The sequence below is a fragment of the Rhipicephalus microplus genome, chromosome 1 (assembly GCF_043290135.1).
Source record: "Rhipicephalus microplus isolate Deutch F79 chromosome 1, USDA_Rmic, whole genome shotgun sequence".
NCBI classification, from domain to species: Eukaryota; Metazoa; Arthropoda; class Arachnida; order Ixodida; family Ixodidae; genus Rhipicephalus; species Rhipicephalus microplus.
In genome coordinates this window covers 233,975,295-233,994,439 of record NC_134700.1, presented here as the reverse complement: position 1 = coordinate 233,994,439, position 19,145 = coordinate 233,975,295, and the positions used below count along the sequence as shown (strand labels likewise).

Sequence of the window (19,145 nt, the reverse complement as noted above, 5' to 3'; positions counted from 1 at the left end):
CTCAAAACTGTGCGCATGTGCACATGTGTTACAACACAACATGATGTTACAACACAAAAAGAAAACTTTTTCGTGCCAAACAACGCCGCCATCACCTTGTGGCCAGCCCAGTAAGTTAGCGATGCCATCGGCTGCGTCACTTCCGTTTACTTGCCAAACATGACGTCACACACAGTGTTGCTAATAATTCTGGCATATCATAGTGGGCGTTTGAGGCAATCTTTATAATTCATTTGCAAACAATCAGCGCATCTCTCAAGCCTGTAATTTGGCATAACTTACAGAAATGTGCTAAGAAAAAATGTGCTAAGGGAAATGTACCACGAAAAATCGCCTGAGTTGGCCTTTAAACAGGCAATGGTTATTTCAGCAAAGATTCTCACCTTGTGCAGCAGGAGCAACAACAAAAAATAAACCGAGTCACCTTTACTGTAAACGTACTGTTGACTTTTTTTGTCATTGTTTTTCTCGCGGCATTGTATGACAGGATGGGAGAGTGAATGTAAACAAAAAGCTTTATAAAGAGAACAATACGCGAGGTGATAGCAGTCGCTCAGGAAACAATGCAGACAGCTGATGCCGCAGTTCATGTTCGGACCGCTCGGGACTACGCCGGCAAGAAACAAGAGACTGTAGAGGTACTGTCCTTATACTCCGCATGCTGGGTCCAAGCGTTCTAAGTAAGCAATTAACGTTGTATTTTTTTAAGCATTCAGGCGTGGTGATTTTTGTGCAATCAAGTAAACTTTAAGCTGCTAGTAACCCTGCGACACTGCTATATGATTCACCTCTCACACCTTTCTGGTGATACTTTACTGGTTCTCTGTCCTGCGTTGTGCTGTCCCATGTGTTGTGTGGACTTATACGATACGGCCGCAATAAGAGCGTCAAGTGTTTAAGAGATCACGTGCAAAAAAAGAACAATGTTTTTAAAGATTGTTCATGCTGTTAGTATGATGACGTCTACAGGCTCAATACTGGTTTAACGCTAAGCTCTCTTATGCAACCATCTATCATTACCGGGCTAGAGCATGGGCCTTGACGAGGCTTGGGGTGATTTGTCGGAATTGTTCCGTCTGTGTGAGCAAAGTTTATTTCTCATTGCTGGCTTAAATTTTGTTTCATCTGAGCAAGTCCGTACTGTTACATATTCTGAACAGAAAAACGTTTCTTTTATGCGTGCGTCCCGACGAAAAAAAAAAAATATTGACGGCAGGAAAGCCATGTCAATTTGAAAATGGCAAAAAGTTGGTCTACCATATTATTAATTTTTATAGAGCGCGAATGGGAGTGTGTGATATGGAGGAAGTGAAAGAATCTGGTTTGTTATAATGGTGATGATAATTGATTTTCCGAGATGATTGCGCCAGTACTCTTGGTGACACTAATAAAGCCGTACGTGCGCTATCACAATTTCCTGGATAAAGTTATAAGAAACTTCATTTCTCTTCAGAATGTTCTTGCTTGTAGTTTAGAAGACAGAAGAAACTATGTGTGCGTCAAGTTGCATCTTGCGAGTCATACCAACCGGGTGATCGCCGGTTGGGTATACAGGCGAAATGCATATTAGCGGTACGCGCGGTCACCACGTAATGGCCTGCAGTTGTCACCTAACTCGTGGCACTGTAATTTCTAATACATACATCTCATATATTTCCCACACAGAACGCTAATTTCTCAATCGCTGTCTAGGTCGTCGCTTCACAAGTAGACTACAATGAACATAAAAAATTACCAAAAAATTCAGTAACTGAACCTAACCACTCCATTGGGATTGCGCACGTAACAACGAATAGTTCTTAGTTGACAATCCGAGCTAGCTACAACGACGATATTCTGCAACTAATTTCGTTAGCTCAACTTTGGCAGAAACCAAACTTCATTGCTTATAGAATTCGGGTATAACAGGCTCATGAAGGCATTACCTTTTAAGCACCTTTTTTTTTGCATAATGGGAAATCGGAGCTTTACCACACGCACAAGAACGACACAATATTTAGCTTGTCTGTTGAAGAAGACTACATTACCGAAAACGTGCAAGTACAGAAGGGGGGGGGGGAGGGGGTCAACAGTTCCCCAGACCACTATCTCTTGTATTTGTATGGAAGCGTGGCCTGAGAACTTTTGACCAAGACTGCACATCGCGAATGATGCGCATCGAGAGGCTGCCACTGAGCTTTGCTTTTAAGTCCTTCGAAGTCCGGAAGGGATAACGAACTTGGCTTAAATCGTACAAAAGGTCAAATATAATGTAATAAAGTTAGAATAATCACATTACAGTTCAATAAGCCAAATGATCAAGCACGATTTCATACAGGCTACTCAACAATCAAACACAATCATATTCTCAATCAAGTGATAGAGAAATGCTCAGAATACACCCAACCACTATACATGTAGCCTTCATATATTACGAGAAGCATTCGATTCAGTAGAGATATCAGCAGTCATGCAGACACTGTAGAATCAGGGCGTCGACGAAGCATATATAGACATCCTGAAAGAAATCTACACGGGATCACCTGCTACTATAGTGCTCCATAAAGAAAGCAACAAAATACCAATCAAGAAGTGTGTTGGGCGGGGGGATACAACCTCCCCAGTGCTATTTACCGCGTGCATACATGAGATTTTTAGAGGGCTAGAATGGGAAGAGTTAGGGATACGAGTTAACGGAAGGTATCTTAGTAATGTGCTCTTCACCGATGACATTGCATTGCTGAGTAACTCAGGGGACGAATTGTAATTCATGATTACTGAATCAGCCAAGGGGAGCAGTAAGGTATGTCTAAAATTATTCTGCAGAAAACAAAAGTAATGTACAGCAACATCAGAAGAGAACAGCGCTTCGAGATATGTAGCAGTGAACTTGAAGCTGTATGAAAGAGTACATCTACTTAAGACAGGTAGTAACCTCGGAGACGAACCACGAGATTGAAGTAACTAGAAGAATGAGAGTGGGGAAGAGCGCATTGGACACGTATTCTCACATCGTGACTGGTACATTGCCCTCATCCCTCAAGAGGAGGGTATATAACTGCTGCATCTTACCTGTACTTACTTACGGAGCAGAAACCTGGAGGATTACATAGGAAGAGGGTTCAATTTGAGTTGAGAGGGAAAGGAACGTGATAGGTGTGACGCTATGGGACAAGAAGAGAGCAGAGTGTGGCAGGGAACAAACGGGTGCTAAGGACATCATAGTCGAAATCAGGAAGAAGAAATGGTCATGGGCAGGGCACGTAGCGTGAAGGCAAAATAACCGCTGGTCTTTAAGGATCACAGACTGAATTCCAAAAGGAGGGGAGACAGAAAGTTAGGTGGGCGGATGAGATTAGGAAGTTTGTGAGCATGAAGTGGCAGCAGCAAGCACAGGACCGAGTTGACCGGCGGAACATAGGAGATGTATTTGTCCTGCTGTAGGCGTAGCCAAGCTGATGACGATAATAAAGTTCAGATTTAAATCGAACGCCCCAAAATAGTTCATACTGGGTTGTTCCGAAAAGTAAATCCAATGATTAAGTTGTACAGCATCTATGCCTTACAACAGGCTAAGAACACCCGATATCAGTGGAGACTGAAGGTTAGCTTATGCACATATTGTCGCACTGTTACAGCGCTACCATCTGGAGAGTAAGCAGAAAAGTTCCCCACGAAATTCTTTTTTTCATTTTCCGTGCAAACCACAATGTAGTGCTTGTTGGAACAAGGGATTTCCGTCAAGACTTGAGTGAAACTAGGCAAGCCTGAAATGGAATATTTTCTTATCCTAAATACCGTTGGTGATAACTGTTGGTCGCAACGCTAAGAGTGCCGGCAGCATGAGACATTTTTATGTCGTAATGAGGTGAGCGATGACGCACGCTCAGCGCGGCCGTGAACGACCATCACCCATAGCAACGCGCCATGTCCACACCACCTTCGCCTTTACCCGCCTCCTTGTCGATTGAAATGTGCAAGTGTTCCCCAGCTGCCCTACAGTCCTGACATGGCACACACAGATTTCCTTTTGTTTCCACGCTTAAAATTTCCCACGAAAGCGCAGCATTTCGGGACAGTTGATGAAGTCCAAAAGGCACCGGAAGAGACCTACCGTGATGCTTTCAATGCTTGGGACCCCAGGTGGTCGAAATTTTCGGAGCCCTCCACTACGGCGTCTCTCATAATCATATGGTGGTTTTGGGATGTTAAACCCCACATATCAATCAATCAATTCGATGATTGGGAATATCACTGGAAGTGATGTATCTTTTGATGATGAAATCTTTTAATTGCGTTGTGCTGGCCAGATCAATACAGCTTTTTTATCAGTGCATTGACAGTCCTTATACCTTGTAAATGAAACCTTCTAAATGGCAACCCCTCAAAGGACAAGGTTTGTTGATCTGCCAGTCATGCGGGATGAAAATGTAGTGTCAAATAGTCACGAGCAAATAAAGAACTACGCAGTAGCTTGTGCCTTTAAGCATCGTTAGGTTGTGGAGTTCATGGCATTTCTTTGGAGCCAAATTAAGTAAATTTTAGTGGCGAACGACAGCCGTGTAATAAGTTGTAAAGGGCCCTTAATTCTGAGAGTGCTTCTTTATGGTAGTCCAGAAGATCAGACCTCGTTTTTCTCCTCTTCCTCCTCTTCTTTTTATTGAAGCAAATAAAAAAAAATCACCGAATGAGCTGTCATCGTTACTTGGTGACGTACCCCTTCCCACCTGATTATTACGAAAAAAAAAATAATAAAAAATAGCATATACACATATTGCAGTCCCACACCGGCGAGTGCATAATATCTCATTTGGGTAGAACAAGCGCATAGTCTTCACGCTGACTTTCAACTTAGTCCGCTCAGTATACATTGGTCACAAATCTTGGTGTCTTCAAAATGAAAACGTTGCATCGTTTTAATTGCTTTGCGATTAATTCTACATGGCCATAGGCCCAGCGTTTTCTCCAACGCAAACGGTCGCTCGGAATTTAGCGTACGGGTTTCCTGTTCTAGTCACCGTCTGTTTGACTCATGCTTTGAACGGTCGAGCAACGGGTGATATATTTCCTCGGCGTCATGACCGCACGAACATGCTGACGATGTTGCACGTTGATTCACAAGTGGGGAGTGCTTTGTGTAAGCAGTTCCGAGTCTTAAGTGGTGTATGAGTGTGTCAATACGACCTGGGGGATGAGAATCTAATTTGCCCTCAACATCAGGATCAAAGGCATACAAGATCGATTCCTGCGTTTTGTCTGAGAACCAGGTGAACAAGAATAACTCACGTTTCATTCTTCTTAATACTTTGCTTATATCACATTCCTTCGCCACCAACGGCCACCATCAACCAACATTACGAGTGAAAAAACAAAGAAGTTACAAAAAGGCTGTTTTTTTTTGGGGGGGGGGGGGGGGGGGGTACGCTTTTTGCCGAACAAGCGAGCGCTAATGTAAAACATACATGTGAACACAATGAAAATGCAATACAGTTAAGTGCTGCCATCGTGCGGTTCTTCTGCACACTAGTAGCTTTGCTTCTGTTGGCGCTCCATTTGAATTTGAACACAGTCAGAATTTAACACAATGGTCCCGAATATATATTTACAAACCCGTCACAACAAATAAAAAAAAACTGCGAGTGGAAAGATTTCATGATATAATAATGTACAAAGATATTCAAAGTTAGGGTACGCTACCAAATGATCAGGCACGGACTATGACCACGATAAAACAAGACTTATCATATAGTTTATAGCCATCATTTATAACTTATATCCCCTTTATGAAAAGTCTGAGTTATCTACAGTGCTACCTTGAGACATTTAGATGCATATCTCACGACACCAAAGCATATCGTCGTTCCCAAGTACATCTACTGCAATGCGCTAACGATCAGTATTCATCTTAGTCGCGAACCATATAAAAAAACGCGTCCCATGCATTTTATTTAATTTACCCATTTCAGACTAGCAAGTTTAGAATTTATGAGCTGGCGTTGGAACCAAGAATGACTAGTATGGGCATTTATGTGAAGGAATCGCCAATTAACTGCTTTGTTTGTTGCATTGTGTGGTTTAATCATACCCAGCTGACATGTGGATGAAAGATATCTGTTGCCGAATTCACAAGTCATTTTGTCTGTATGTCAGTTTGTCACTGGCTGGCTGAGTTTCATAATAATATCAGGAGCATGGAAAGTGCAGAGCCCCCTCACCTTATTCGATGGAGAAATAACTACTCGGTTAGCACAGACAGACAGACAGACAGACAGACAGACAGACAGACAGACAGACAGACAGACAGACAGACAGACAGACAGACAGACAGACAGACAGACAGACAGACAGATAGATAGATAGATAGATAGATAGATAGATAGATAGATAGATAGATAGATAGATAGATAGATAGATAGATAGATAGATAGATAGATAGATAGATAGATAGATAGATAGATAGATAGATAGATAGATAGATAGATAGATAGATAGATAAATAGATAGATAGATAGATAGATAGATAGATAGATAGATAGATAGATAGATAGATAGATAGATAGATAAATAGATAGATAGATAGATAGATAGATAGATAGATAGATAGATAGATAGATAGATAGATAGATAGATAGATAGATAGATAGATAGATAGATAGATAGATAGATAGATAGATAGATAGATAGATAGATAGATAGATAGATAGATAGATAGATAGATAGATAGATAGATAGATAGATAGATAGATAGATAGATAGATAGATAGATAGATAGATAGATAGTGCACCTTCAATTCCAGGGGAAGAAATCGTCAAAAACAGCTATGCGCCATTGGTTTACATCCGGGCCGTGGTCAGCAGACTCTTTCTGCTTATCATCGCGCTCTTTCCCACACAACTTTTGGTTTTTTAAACAAAGCCAAATCGGTGGTCATCCGGAGCTAAAATCCCGGGTTTGCTTCGTCTATGGCCCTGTTTCTCTTGTTCTCTCGAGGTGTTGTTTAACTGAACCATTGTCTGACCTCATCGCAGCTGCTTGCGTGCCAAGACTGACAGCTGTTGCTGCAGACCAGATTCAATGCCCTCCGAAGACGCCTAAAAGAGAAAAACTGAGGGACGGAAAGGGTGAAAGAAAGAGTAATGCGCTAAACATTCAAAGCACTCGCTTCAGGAGACAGCCGAATGTGTAAAATTGAAAATTGCCCAGAGTGGTTTGAACTGAGTTTGTGAACGAATGCTTCTTCCTAGCATTCTCCCTTCCAGTGTTTGTTGCCCAACTTCTCATACCATAGACGAGGTCAGCGGGCGGACAGGATCGTTCTGATTTTCGAAAGGTAGATGTGTTTACGTGTTTTCTACAGCTGTTTACTGGTGAAATGATACGACGAACTTTATTTAAGGATCCGAAGAAGTGGCCCATGTGGGTACGATTAGACCAAGCCTAATTTTGGCTAGCAATATATTCATCCGTGTTTTTTGCTGCTGGTTACTTTCTACTGAACTTCCATAAATTTGCCGTGTAGATATTCTGGCATAAGGTATTTCATTTCCATGCGCACCATTTTCGGTCCTCTGAAAAAAAAATATTATATGCTGTGAAGACGCGTTTGAAAATCCTCCTTTTTTATAGAAAAGAACTTTCTGTACAGAACATTGACTGTCGAATAAGCTACTCTTTTCAACACCAAAGCACCGGTAGAACTGCATAAGAAGAACGTCACAATACACCCCAGAATGAAAATTCACGATTGGACTAAGTACATCTTTGTTATGCAGAGAGAGAGAAGAGATCAGTGGCGAGGGACACTACTGTTTGGCCTTGCCAAGATTCTAGACTCCTTTTAAAAGTCACCGGTTTTACATGAAGTGTCATTCAAAACTATTTGTTAGCAGAGCTCTTCATGCATCCCTCCTGCATCTACGCAGGAACATACATGTCGGTGCTGGAAAAACACATCGCCCTTGTAGCCACCGTCGCGGTCCTTCTCGTGCACTACCAATGCCGTTGCTACGCCGTAGAAGCTAAGCATGGTGGAGACGTTCTTGCGCTTGACCAGCGCATCTTGCAGTCCCTCGATGGACTAGTAGAGGCACTGGGATCGAGGCCGCACCTGACCTACGTGGACTCCGCCACTGGACTGCTTTTCGCCACTGGTGCGTGTGCAGGGATACCAGTTTATCAGCATGCTCGAAGTGCAGTGATATCGCTACAATTGCGACTACAATACAGCACTGCGGCAACCCAAGTATAAAGACTAGCATAAACCGGTAGCTGCCGCACGGGGAGAATTTTGTACAGTTTTGCTACGACAAAGCATGTAATGTAGTTGCTAGACGGGTCTGGCGTCTCTACTCGATTGACACGTTTCTCTTGATCAAAGTGAGGTATTGGGCTAGTTGGTTTTTCATAACTAAACTACAAAACTGTTTTTTTTTCTTCAAAACTGTGCTACAGTTACTGCGAAATACATAGTTAGGGAGGAGACACCAAACGAAGTGAACTCTACCAAGCGCGAACTACAAACTGAAATGTATTGAAAAATACTGGATGGTAAGAAGACTTCCAGGAAGGGGAAAGATCGGTTTACGAAGAGGGTGGTGGGCGGAAATTTTGCTAAACTGATTTTAGGTGCTACACGTGAGATGGTTACAATTACGAGATATTGAATCAAAGTTCTTTTCCGACTATTCTGATTCAATTGCTATATATGTGGCTTCTTATAAATTTGATTTCCGTCGAGGTTTGCAGAATGGAGCTTGAAATTGACGTATGCGCCTTCCTGGTTCAATATGTGAAAAGCTATCAAAATTTTTGGTGTAGTTTTATTTCTTGATTTGGCCAAAACTGACATTTTCTTTTTTTCTATGTTTGGGCTGCACTCACACTCCCTGCATCGATGTGCATGCCAGCAAACTGTAATTATATTTAATTAATTTAATTTGATAGTTTGCGCTTCTAGTGTGCACTTTGTTTCGCGTCTCCTCCCTATCTACGTATTTCGCAGTAACTAGTTTTAGGGGCGAAGCTCCTTATAGTGGCACCCTTTCGTCCCTCGTAGCCATTGTAGTGTGGATCAAGTATAACATTTTGACCTCCAAGGTGGTGCCGGTGAGATATTTCTTCTGTGCGTTATTGAACAACAAAAAATTGTGCTCAATGTACACGCCAATGGCTGCTAATAGAGAATGAGAGACAGTAAAATTCGGCTGTAGCCTCAAGCATTTTACAAAGACTATACATTTGGCGCCACGTAATGTTAAACGAAATTTCTGGTATTCCACATCGCATAATTCTGAACAAAATTTCTTGATGAAAACAGATAGACGATCTCCATTGACACATCTCAAGAAGCACAACCACACTTACTGTGTGGAATAAAAAATCATAGTCATGAACCTTCTGGTATATAGTACACCTACAAACAAGAGAGAGAGAGAGAGAGAGAGAACACAAGGAGAAAGGCAGGGAGGTTAACCAGGGCTGAGCTCTGGTAGGCTACCCTGCTCTGGGGAAGGGGAGAGGGTGAGGGAAAGTTATACAGGATGAGAGAAAAGGTCACTGATAGGGCCGACGTGTAACAGTTTCACCTTCACAAACGATGAAACAGGCCGGTATCTTTGAGAAAATGCAACAGTGCTTTCGTTGCCTTTCGGAAATTGGATGGGCACTGCCATGGTCTCAATACTTTCTCGACAGTGAAATCACTTCTGTCCAGTTGATTTAAAACACTGCACAGGTGAAGCCTCTCGTTTGTGTATGCCGGGCAGTAACATAAGATGTGTTCAATAGTTTCATCGACGGCGCAGTCATTGCACTCCGCGCTGTCGACCATCCCTATCTTAAATGAGTAGGCATTGGTGAAGGCTATGCCCAGACGCAGACGGCACAACACCGTGCCTTCCTCCCTAGAAAGACCAGAAGGTTGCCGCAGTCGTAGAGATAGATCAAGAGAATATAATCGATGATGTGCGAACTATGATGACTGCCACTTCTGGGGTGTCATGTCCTGCGCCAGCTTACTTAGGTATCTAGCCGAAACAATCCTATATAAAGGTGCAGACACAGTGTTTGTTTGTGCGTGTGCATTTCTGGTTGCTTCATTTGGGAGGTTGTTGCCGGAGATGCCGCAATGACTTGGTATCCAATGGAACACAACGTTGTGTCCTTGTTCGGTCGCATAGTGTAGCATTTATCTAATCTCAACAAATATTTGTGTTGGTGTGTCGGGTGACCTGAATGTGCAATTTCGTTCCATTAGCGATAAGTTGGCTGGTTGGAGCCTTTGCTGGCTGATGAATACTTGTTATCAGTCGGTTATATAGTATTCCTTGTTCTTTCATGCATATGTACGCCTCAACAATCATAACATGTGTGTTAAAACCAAGAGTAATTACTGTAATCAAGCAAAATAGCAATGTGAAGCTCACGTAGTCGCTGCATTCTGGCGGCATTGCTTTGAACTGCGTCTTCGCCACACAATATAACATTATGCAGTGAAGCCTTAGCAAAGCTGGAAGTATCATTTCATAATTTTTGCCGTGGTGAGCAGGGTGAGCAGTGGTGAGCAGGGGTAAAGGGTTGCCCTTTATTTCTGTCGTTTAACCGAATCAATATTTTCTATTAGTTTTTTGGAGCGAGTGTCATGACATCTGGTTCTCACCACAGTCATAAAAACATAGTGACGCGCATGGTGGTACAGAATGAGTTTTACTTTTGCTGTTATTATATATTACCATAAAGGAAATGCAGCAGGGGAAGAGAAGTGTCTGAATGCTTAATGTTTTTTTGTTTTTTTTTGCAACAACGATCATTCACATATTAGGCTGAGGCTAGCGGTGTCATAGGTGCGTTGATCCTAACCACATTTATGTTAGCTTATAGCAAAAATTATCAGCGTAGTCAAATGAAGTGAATGGTCTGCAGAATCATTGATATTGAAAGAGTTCGCTTTCCGGGCTCTTGACAATATTTTTTTCGGCTTCACACTAATTCTAGTCTCAGAAGTTATGCAAGCAGTGAGTGCGCTAATGAAATTGGCCCCTCACTCGGATTTGTTTTTCACGTCCCGTAGACCGTCTGCAGAACGTTCTCAACATGGTGAATGCTGGCGCGGGAAACGACTCCTTGGGCACTTCGGGACAGCTGCCTACGAGTTTCAATGTGACCGTGTCGGAAATCGAAGCTCTCCAAAGGAAAACAATACGATTGGGAGACACTGCCATCGAGCGCGTTCTTCACACAACGGATATCCCGATACGTGAGTACTTTTCAATTTGAACAGCACGTCATTTTCACGGTCGTGCTCGTGGCTTCTTTATTCGGGCTAATTGTGAACTTGGTTTAGTAATGACACACCTATACAACTAAGACTACACACAGCTACGCAGGTACATGGGGCCATCGCACATGAAGCATCGCCAGGGTTAACGAAAACTCAGACCCAGCCAAACCAAACGCTGCTCTCGCTAATGTTTCGTGCAGCTTGACTAGCGTCTATAGAGCAGAGAAATTCAAACCAATAAAACATATCTTCTTTCCTAAATATTTTTAATTCAGTATTTGTTTTCGTCCAAAACCTACAGGCAACAGTGCACATTCGCGTTTGAATACACCTGCAGAATGTTATGGACATCATGCCAATTGTTTTTTTGACAGCGAAAGCTGTTATAAGATTACAACAAGGCTCCCGTACACCGTGATATCGTAACCACTATAGCGAAAAATAAGAAAGAAAACTACATAAATAAGTACATATAGGGCACAGTTTAACAATAATATAACCCGCGTTCGCTGCGTGCCAGCCCAGTATACTACCACTGAGCCACGCTAGTGCTTGAAACTCTGTTGCAAACTGGCCTAAGGCAGGCTTGATGTTTAGAAAGGAACTGCGTTAATATGATTAATAAAGCGTTTTAGAACAGCCAAGAAACAACCAGTTGTCACACAATGGAATTGAGTAACGAGTGCATCGTAGAATGCTTCAACCTCCATTACAAAAGCTTCAGGCATTATTCTTCATTGTCATCAGCCACAGCATAAACAAACTGCACAGAATTCTTTACAAGTAGGCAGCGGGCACCACGCTTCTCAGAGAAATGACGAAGGATGGCGTAGTGAATGTTTCCATACTACACGAAAAATATGAAGGTTTATCGCGGAGTACCCTACAGGTGTGATTGTAGCAGTTACCCAGAGAGTGTTTATAAGACACTCTGAAAGGTCGCCCTTCCAGCTTTCATTGCGACTATGCTGCACGTTTCATGCAGGCCTGTGTGTGTTTTTTTTTCTTACCCTTGTAAGGCCTTCGTATATACTGTGAAACATTGACTGAAGTTGGTACGGCATTCAAACTTAGTTAAAACTGCGTGGAGCACGAAACACAGCTAGAAGTATACAGAGTAAGAGCAAATAAACAACCTAGCTGCTCGTCCCATCTACTTATTCAACATGTGTCCCATTCTCCGCAGTTTTCAAACCAATACAAGCCTAATAAACAAGTCAATTGGGATATTTAAATAATAATCTTTGTTTGAAGCACGACACTGAACACCAATTTACGCAAGAAGGACTCTGTTTTCCTTGTGTAAGTTGAAGCAGGATCTCGTGAGCGTTTGTTGAAGGAAGATCTTGTCAGCACGCCATTCTGTGATATGAACTCACGGACAGCAAAATCTGCTTCCCCTCGGATTAAAGTTGCGAAGCAGGCTTGTTGCATGTTTGATTAAAAATGGTAGCGCAAGAAAAGGGGACATGAGTTACTAACATGAAGACACACACACACACACACACACACACACACACACACACACACACACACACACACACACACACACACACACACACACACACACACGCACGCACACACACACGCACACACACACACGCACACACACACACACACACACACACACACACACACACACACAAACAGCGCTTCACCTCCAACCAATGATTTATTCAGGGACAGCATACACTTTTCATACACCATTTTTTCCCACACCTGCAACTCGCACGTTTGAGAGCGCAAACAATTTTTCAGCAGCATTTTTTATCAGTGTTTTGCGAGCTTTTGACTGTGCTGCTAACTTGTGTCCCGTTTCTTTACGCTATACCATTGTTATTGGAATTTCTTCTCTGACTTGCAACGTACACCCTTCCTACGCCAGTGTCTCGCGGAGTACTCCGACGCAACTTGTGGACCGACCCGCCAATTTCTGCCGGAGTGGAGCCGGCCGAGAACACGTCGGGCGTCACGTCGCACCACAACCTGAACGAGAACACGTCGGACGCGTGCATGACGCAACTGTTCACGAGGGGCAGCTGTCGAGGCGTGAACAGCACCTGTTGGGAGACTATGACGGGCGGAAATCACAGTGGATACAGTCTCACGCATCAGGTGCTATTCCTCACTATTGCTTTCAAGGTAAGCATTCCCGTCGCAACGAGCAACATTCCATTTCCCGAGTTATTGTGCGGAAACAGTCGCCTGAAACGGCACTTGTGCGAAGAGCGCAATTGTGTGGTTGATTGGTATGTGGGGTTTAACGTCCCAAAACCACCATTTGATTATGAGAGACGCCGTAGTGGAGGGCTCCGGAAATTTTGACCACCTGGGGTTCTTTAACGTGCACCCAAATCTGAGCACATGGGCCTAATATATTTCCGCCTCCATCGGAAATGCAGCCGCCGCAGCCGGGATTCGAACCCGTGACCTGCGGGTCAGCAGCCGAGTACCTTAGCCACTAGACCACCGCGGCGGGGCGCAATTGTGTGGTTACCGCCACCTAATCTCGCAATATCGAGAAGTTATACGATAAAAAGAGAAGGAGAGAAAGAGAGAAAAAGATATTTTAATGAAAAGCAGAAAATTCTTGATGTACAGAAGGGAACAGCCAATTTTAGGAGAGGTTTTCGGTGCCAACACATTGGGCTGTAGCCTTTCGGTTTTAACAGCGAATCTATTTAGCAAATCATTCCTATAGCTCAATGACCCCAAAAAACTATCAAGCGGATATGTGTCACAGAACTTTGGTAAATCACCAAAGGAACATCCCCACTAGTCCACTAAAAATAAAGGAGGCAACCGTTAGACCATCAACAACAAATGCACCGACCGCGGCCAGCCAAGGACCCGGAGTACGTACAACGAGAGAATACTAGGGAGCGGGCGAGGCAACTGCGTCTGCCAAAAGACCCCAAACTGATGTTAGGCTCACGCTGTGGTGACCCATCCGTATATTTATGATAGGTGCGAACGCTTGGTGTCAGCGTGAGTTCTGAACTTCTTTCTCTAAACCACTTTCCGTGGTTTCACTCAGACCACTCTGCGCCTAATATCAACGCAGAAGTAACCTAGCATCACTTAGCTAAGGGCTAGAAACGACCTAGAGGACACCTAGAAACAACCCGCATTACCTAGCCGAGGCCTAGAAATAACCTAGAGGCAGCCAGGTTAGTCTTAAGAATCACCCATTTCGCTGTTTCAAGCTTGGCACGGCTTAGTGCAAGCGTCGGCTTTTTTTTTTCTTGAACGAATAAATCAACAGTGCTTCGGTATACCATAGCACTGGGCATTTAGTTGTTCAAACACAACCGTTTCTATACATATGCGTATATAGACGCATATTTATGGAAACGGTTGTGTTTTTTTATTTTACACCGTTATATAGAAAAATAAGATAATATCCACTTCACAGCCCACGTGCCCTGTAATATCGTCTATAGGATGCGTTGGAAGGGGTAGTAGAGGGTGATATCGTGGAAAGGTAAAATGCGATTTCACGCAGTGAACGAGAGGGTGTTTTGAACGACCTTCGAGATACTTTCAACCGATACAACATAATACAACTTTAGCCCCGCCGCGGTGGTCTAGTGGCTAAGGCACTCGGCTGCTGACCCGCAGGGCGCGGGTTCGAATCCCGGCTGCGGCGGCTGCATTTCCGATGGAGGCGGAAATGTTGTAGGCCCGTGTGCTCAGATTTGGGTGCACGTTAAAGAACCCCAGGTGGTCTAAATTTCCGGAGCCCTCCACTACGGCGTCTCTCATAATCATAGAGTGGTTTTGGGACGTTAAACCCCACATATCAATCAATCAATCAATCAATAATACAACTTTAAACAATTACACTGAAATAACAATGCGCATGCTTGCCTTGGCATAACTGGCATGCTCATTCGTCCTGAATCGCACGAGATTTCTTTGTAATCGAATATTTTAAAACAAGAGAGAGAGAGAATTTATTTACAAAAATGTAAAGAGGTCAGCCTGAGCTATAGTTTGCTCTGGCCTGCTACTTACTCTACACTGGGGAAGGGTGACTGGTGAGTGAAAGAGTGATGAATGACGGACAAAGAGAACAGCAGCAGCAATAACAACCGTAATCTATAGCATCTCCGAAGTGCACGGGTCAAGTTTGATACCACGGGTCAAGTTTGAGTCTCGCAGAGGTGATGCATGTCACGTGGTGATTTCGATAGCGTAACGTAAATGCTACACCATTGTTGTTTGGCAGATAAACTGCACGGCTGTGATGGAAAGATTCTCGGAAATGTACAAGCAACCACCAGCCGCTCAGAATCTGGCTTCAAAGTGTGCAGGGGTGGCCAAAGAGGCACAGTCGGTGGCCGAGAGTGGTTTCCCGGCTCGGATGAGGGACCTTTTTCTCGAGCAGGGTAGGTAGCCACGAAGGTCAATGTCATTGTGAACATCGGGTCTTTGATTTCTCCATTACATTTTAGCAAGCTCAGTTATTTCGATATACTTGCTTCATTGCTATTGCAGTCGTACATCATTATAAAAAGATAGCATGGGGACCATAAATCAACTTCTTATATATGATTGATTAATAGATTTATTGATTGATTGAGTGAGTGAGTGATTGATATGTAGGGTTTAACGTCCGAAAAACAACATATGATTTTGAGAGACGCCGTAGTGGAGGACTACTGAATTTTCGACCACCTGGGGTTCTTTGACGTGCACCTAAATCAGAGCACACGGGCCTACAGCACTTTTGCCTCCATCGAAAATGCAGCTGCCGCAGCCGGGATTGTTATATTTGGTGCAACACTATAAGTAGCGATTGGCTCAAACAGACCGAAAATTTAGCTCCCACAATAAACCAAATACCTAATCGTATTATTTTAAGCCAACCGTAAATTCGCTATAAACGAGCTTCCAAAGTTTTACCGTTATGGTTGTATCTCTTTGGTTACTCAAGCACTGAAATGAGTTTATTTGTATGTTGCATGACTAAAACTGCTGCAACGTTTGTTTACCGTATTCCAATGTCGCCACTAGATTTTAACAACTGTGGCTATTTATTGTCGTTTGCTATATAATTTGCATTTTGTGTAAGCTTTCTAGTTTTCAGCCTCGCGCTTACCAAATATTTCTTCGTTACAGCTGGTATCACGGCGGGTCTAGCGTTATAAGTAAACATCATTGAAACGAAGTGGAAGTAAATGTTCGAAGTTAGTTAGATGTAAACGATAATTTGCTATATCCGTTTTAAAACGAGTTTCAACTGCATTACGAGAAGAAATCGTACCGCTGTTCCGAAAAGCGGCTGTTCGTTCCCAGCTTGAGTTTCCCCGTCACGCTTTGTTTAAAGAGTCAGTGAACCGGCATCTAATGATAAACACGCATTATCGTATGGACGCAGTCACCGTATGCGGGTTCCTGGACAGAGACGTATTTAAAAACACGTCCTTCATCGAAGCCGCTCTCTCCTGGCAGCGGGACGACGGGTGCTTCGAATCGTGGCGGCACAGGAAGCACCGCAAACGTCGGCGTAGAGTGAAACGCGAAGAAAGAGTGGACGACGGTGAGTGGCTACTTCGCGCTGGCACTATTTTACACGAAGTGGCCGGTGTATTGCAATTCGGTGCTGTTACTAATCACGTTGGCGTGCATCATCACGTCGCGCCACCCGTAGAGACCACACGACTCGAGGCGCACTCCTCGGCCTCCGGCTTCTGCAGCCTTAACGATTTTTGGATATTCACACTGGTTCTCACGGTTCTATTGCAGTTAACTAAAAAGCGACAGTGGCGCGAATTTTTATACACCTTGTATCAAAGAGGCCATTCTTAGTCGTGACTTTCATGTGCGGGGGCCGTGGCAAAGCTGATAATAAGCGGCTACCACAAAACATTTGATAAATTGCACTGCTTACCACTTCTTCACTAAAAGCGAAGAAGAAAACACGTCATCATGCGAGTATGTGCCACCGTGTGGCCTATCAGAAAATTATCATCATCATAAACGAGCTTGTGCCACAGAAATCGGTTTAATTCTACTACTCACCCCTGCTTCACTAAAAACAAAGAAGGCAACAGTTAATTGAAGACGCTTTGTGTGTCTGTGTGTAAGAATATTATGGGCAAGATTCAAACAAAAAGAGCTATACTACCAGATGAAGGAGTGCTGACTAAAGAGCAGGAATACAGAATTTTAAAAATACTTGCAAAACGTAGAAATGCAATATCCTGATGAAAGGAAGGCCACCAGCGTCGCTCTTGTGTTAGCGCCCACGAAGCAGAGCTTTTTGAATATTTTTTTTCTTTTCGTAATCTTGTTGCGACGCTTTTATTTGTTCGTTTGCCTCCGTAAATCACCAGTTATGAATGAAGCAATTTCTTCGAGAGTTTCGCAGTGACGTTCTGAGAAGAATTTATCCGTAAGCATGGTGATGGTGACGCCAAATGGCAGTCAAAGAAAGATTACAACAGTATTTGTGTATCTTTCATTCCATTTTTTTTTTCAGACGGATGCTCAATGCACATGACAAGCGTGGGAGCTGCAGCGCTCGCAACCTGGTTGGGAACGCTCGTACGGAGCGAGCTTCAGGGACAACGCCTCTTGCCTCAAGCCTCGGGAACGGGCTAGCTGATGGTCAACGTTGTTGCTACAGCCCGTTGTTACCGTGCTTGTTCCCGTAGTTCCATCTGTCGTTTCGTGTGTTCATGAAGGCGAAAGCCTCACCAAACGCAAAAATTGACCGTCGGTGATGTCGGCGGCAACACGAGTGCTGCCTAATCATGCGCTGACGTCACAATATGACGTTACCATGACGTCATAGATTGCCAAGATGTGTGACTCAATCGTGACGTCGCTGTGACGTAACACCATATGATGTCATCGCATGACATTGTTACTTAGACAGAGGTTTGTCGATTGCCCAGACAGAACGAGGTGACGTGCCAAAAGATTTAGGGGGGGGGGATTAACACTTAGAGCGAGAAGAAAGGGAAGATAGCATTCACCTTCGAGTCATCTTAGGTTAATGCGTAAGGGATCCTTTGAGTTTTTGCTCTATAGCAGCATATCTTGCCATTTGCAACGATTTATAGCACTGAGGTAAAGAACTGCTTAGGGATGATCCCCATCACAATATTTTGAAACAGCCGAGCAAATGTTACGTCTAACTGGGCTAAGGTTTTTGGTATGACGCTAAGGACAGACAGGAGCAACAGAAAAAAAATCATTGAAAGCGACGAAAACATAAAGCTTGGTTCACGGTGGTTCCAGCGCAATTTTACGATAACAATTGTGTACCCTCGGCTGACTGTGGTCAATAAGAGGACAGAAACCATTGAGTGAATTTTCCTTGACAATCACAACGTGGAACATTGCTTAATTTTGGCTACCGCATGACTTCAGCTGAATTCACTGACCTGCCCTGAAAATGTCAGGCCAATATCGAATGCAGTAATCCCGGTGCTCTCTCGGTGAGATCATCCGCTGCCCTGCGCAACTTCGAGCTCGTCGACCAAAACTGGACAATCCAGCAGGCTCGCAAAATGGCGGCCAGGCAAGACATATAGACGTATCGACGTGAAAGGCATGAGCCCGGGTCATCAAGCTGCAAGAAATTCAATAAAAGTGTTTACCATTCAATCAACCAAGAGTTACGCTGTGATCGGTCGCAGGAATGTTCTAACACATCAACGATTATTACGATCAACTATAACTATTGCGATCTGCATTACGATAACCAATCCCGAAACTGCGTTTTTGGTCAAAAGTACACTCAGATTTAAATTTTTTGAAATTGGATTAAACTGAACACCGAAAAATACGTTATTTTTGAAGGCTATAGGCCTACCTTTTTTTTTTGGGGGGGGGGGGGAGGGCGAAGTACACTCCACAAACAGATATACAAAA

At 43.5% G+C, this 19,145-nt stretch overlaps 1 protein-coding gene across 1 annotated transcript; it reads left to right on the top strand.

The window, feature by feature from the left end:
- The first annotated feature begins 501 nt into the window (after positions 1-501).
- LOC119166397 (UPF0764 protein C16orf89 homolog) lies at positions 502-18,882 on the top strand. The gene is made up of 7 exons (XM_075891616.1): positions 502-638; positions 7,903-8,130; positions 11,049-11,234; positions 13,144-13,400; positions 15,490-15,649; positions 16,642-16,803; positions 17,746-18,882. Exons 2-7 carry the CDS (start codon positions 7,911-7,913, stop codon positions 17,865-17,867), a joined length of 1,107 nt encoding a protein of 368 aa, XP_075747731.1. The 5' UTR covers positions 502-638; positions 7,903-7,910; the 3' UTR covers positions 17,868-18,882.
- Positions 18,883-19,145: the final 263 nt, after the last annotated feature.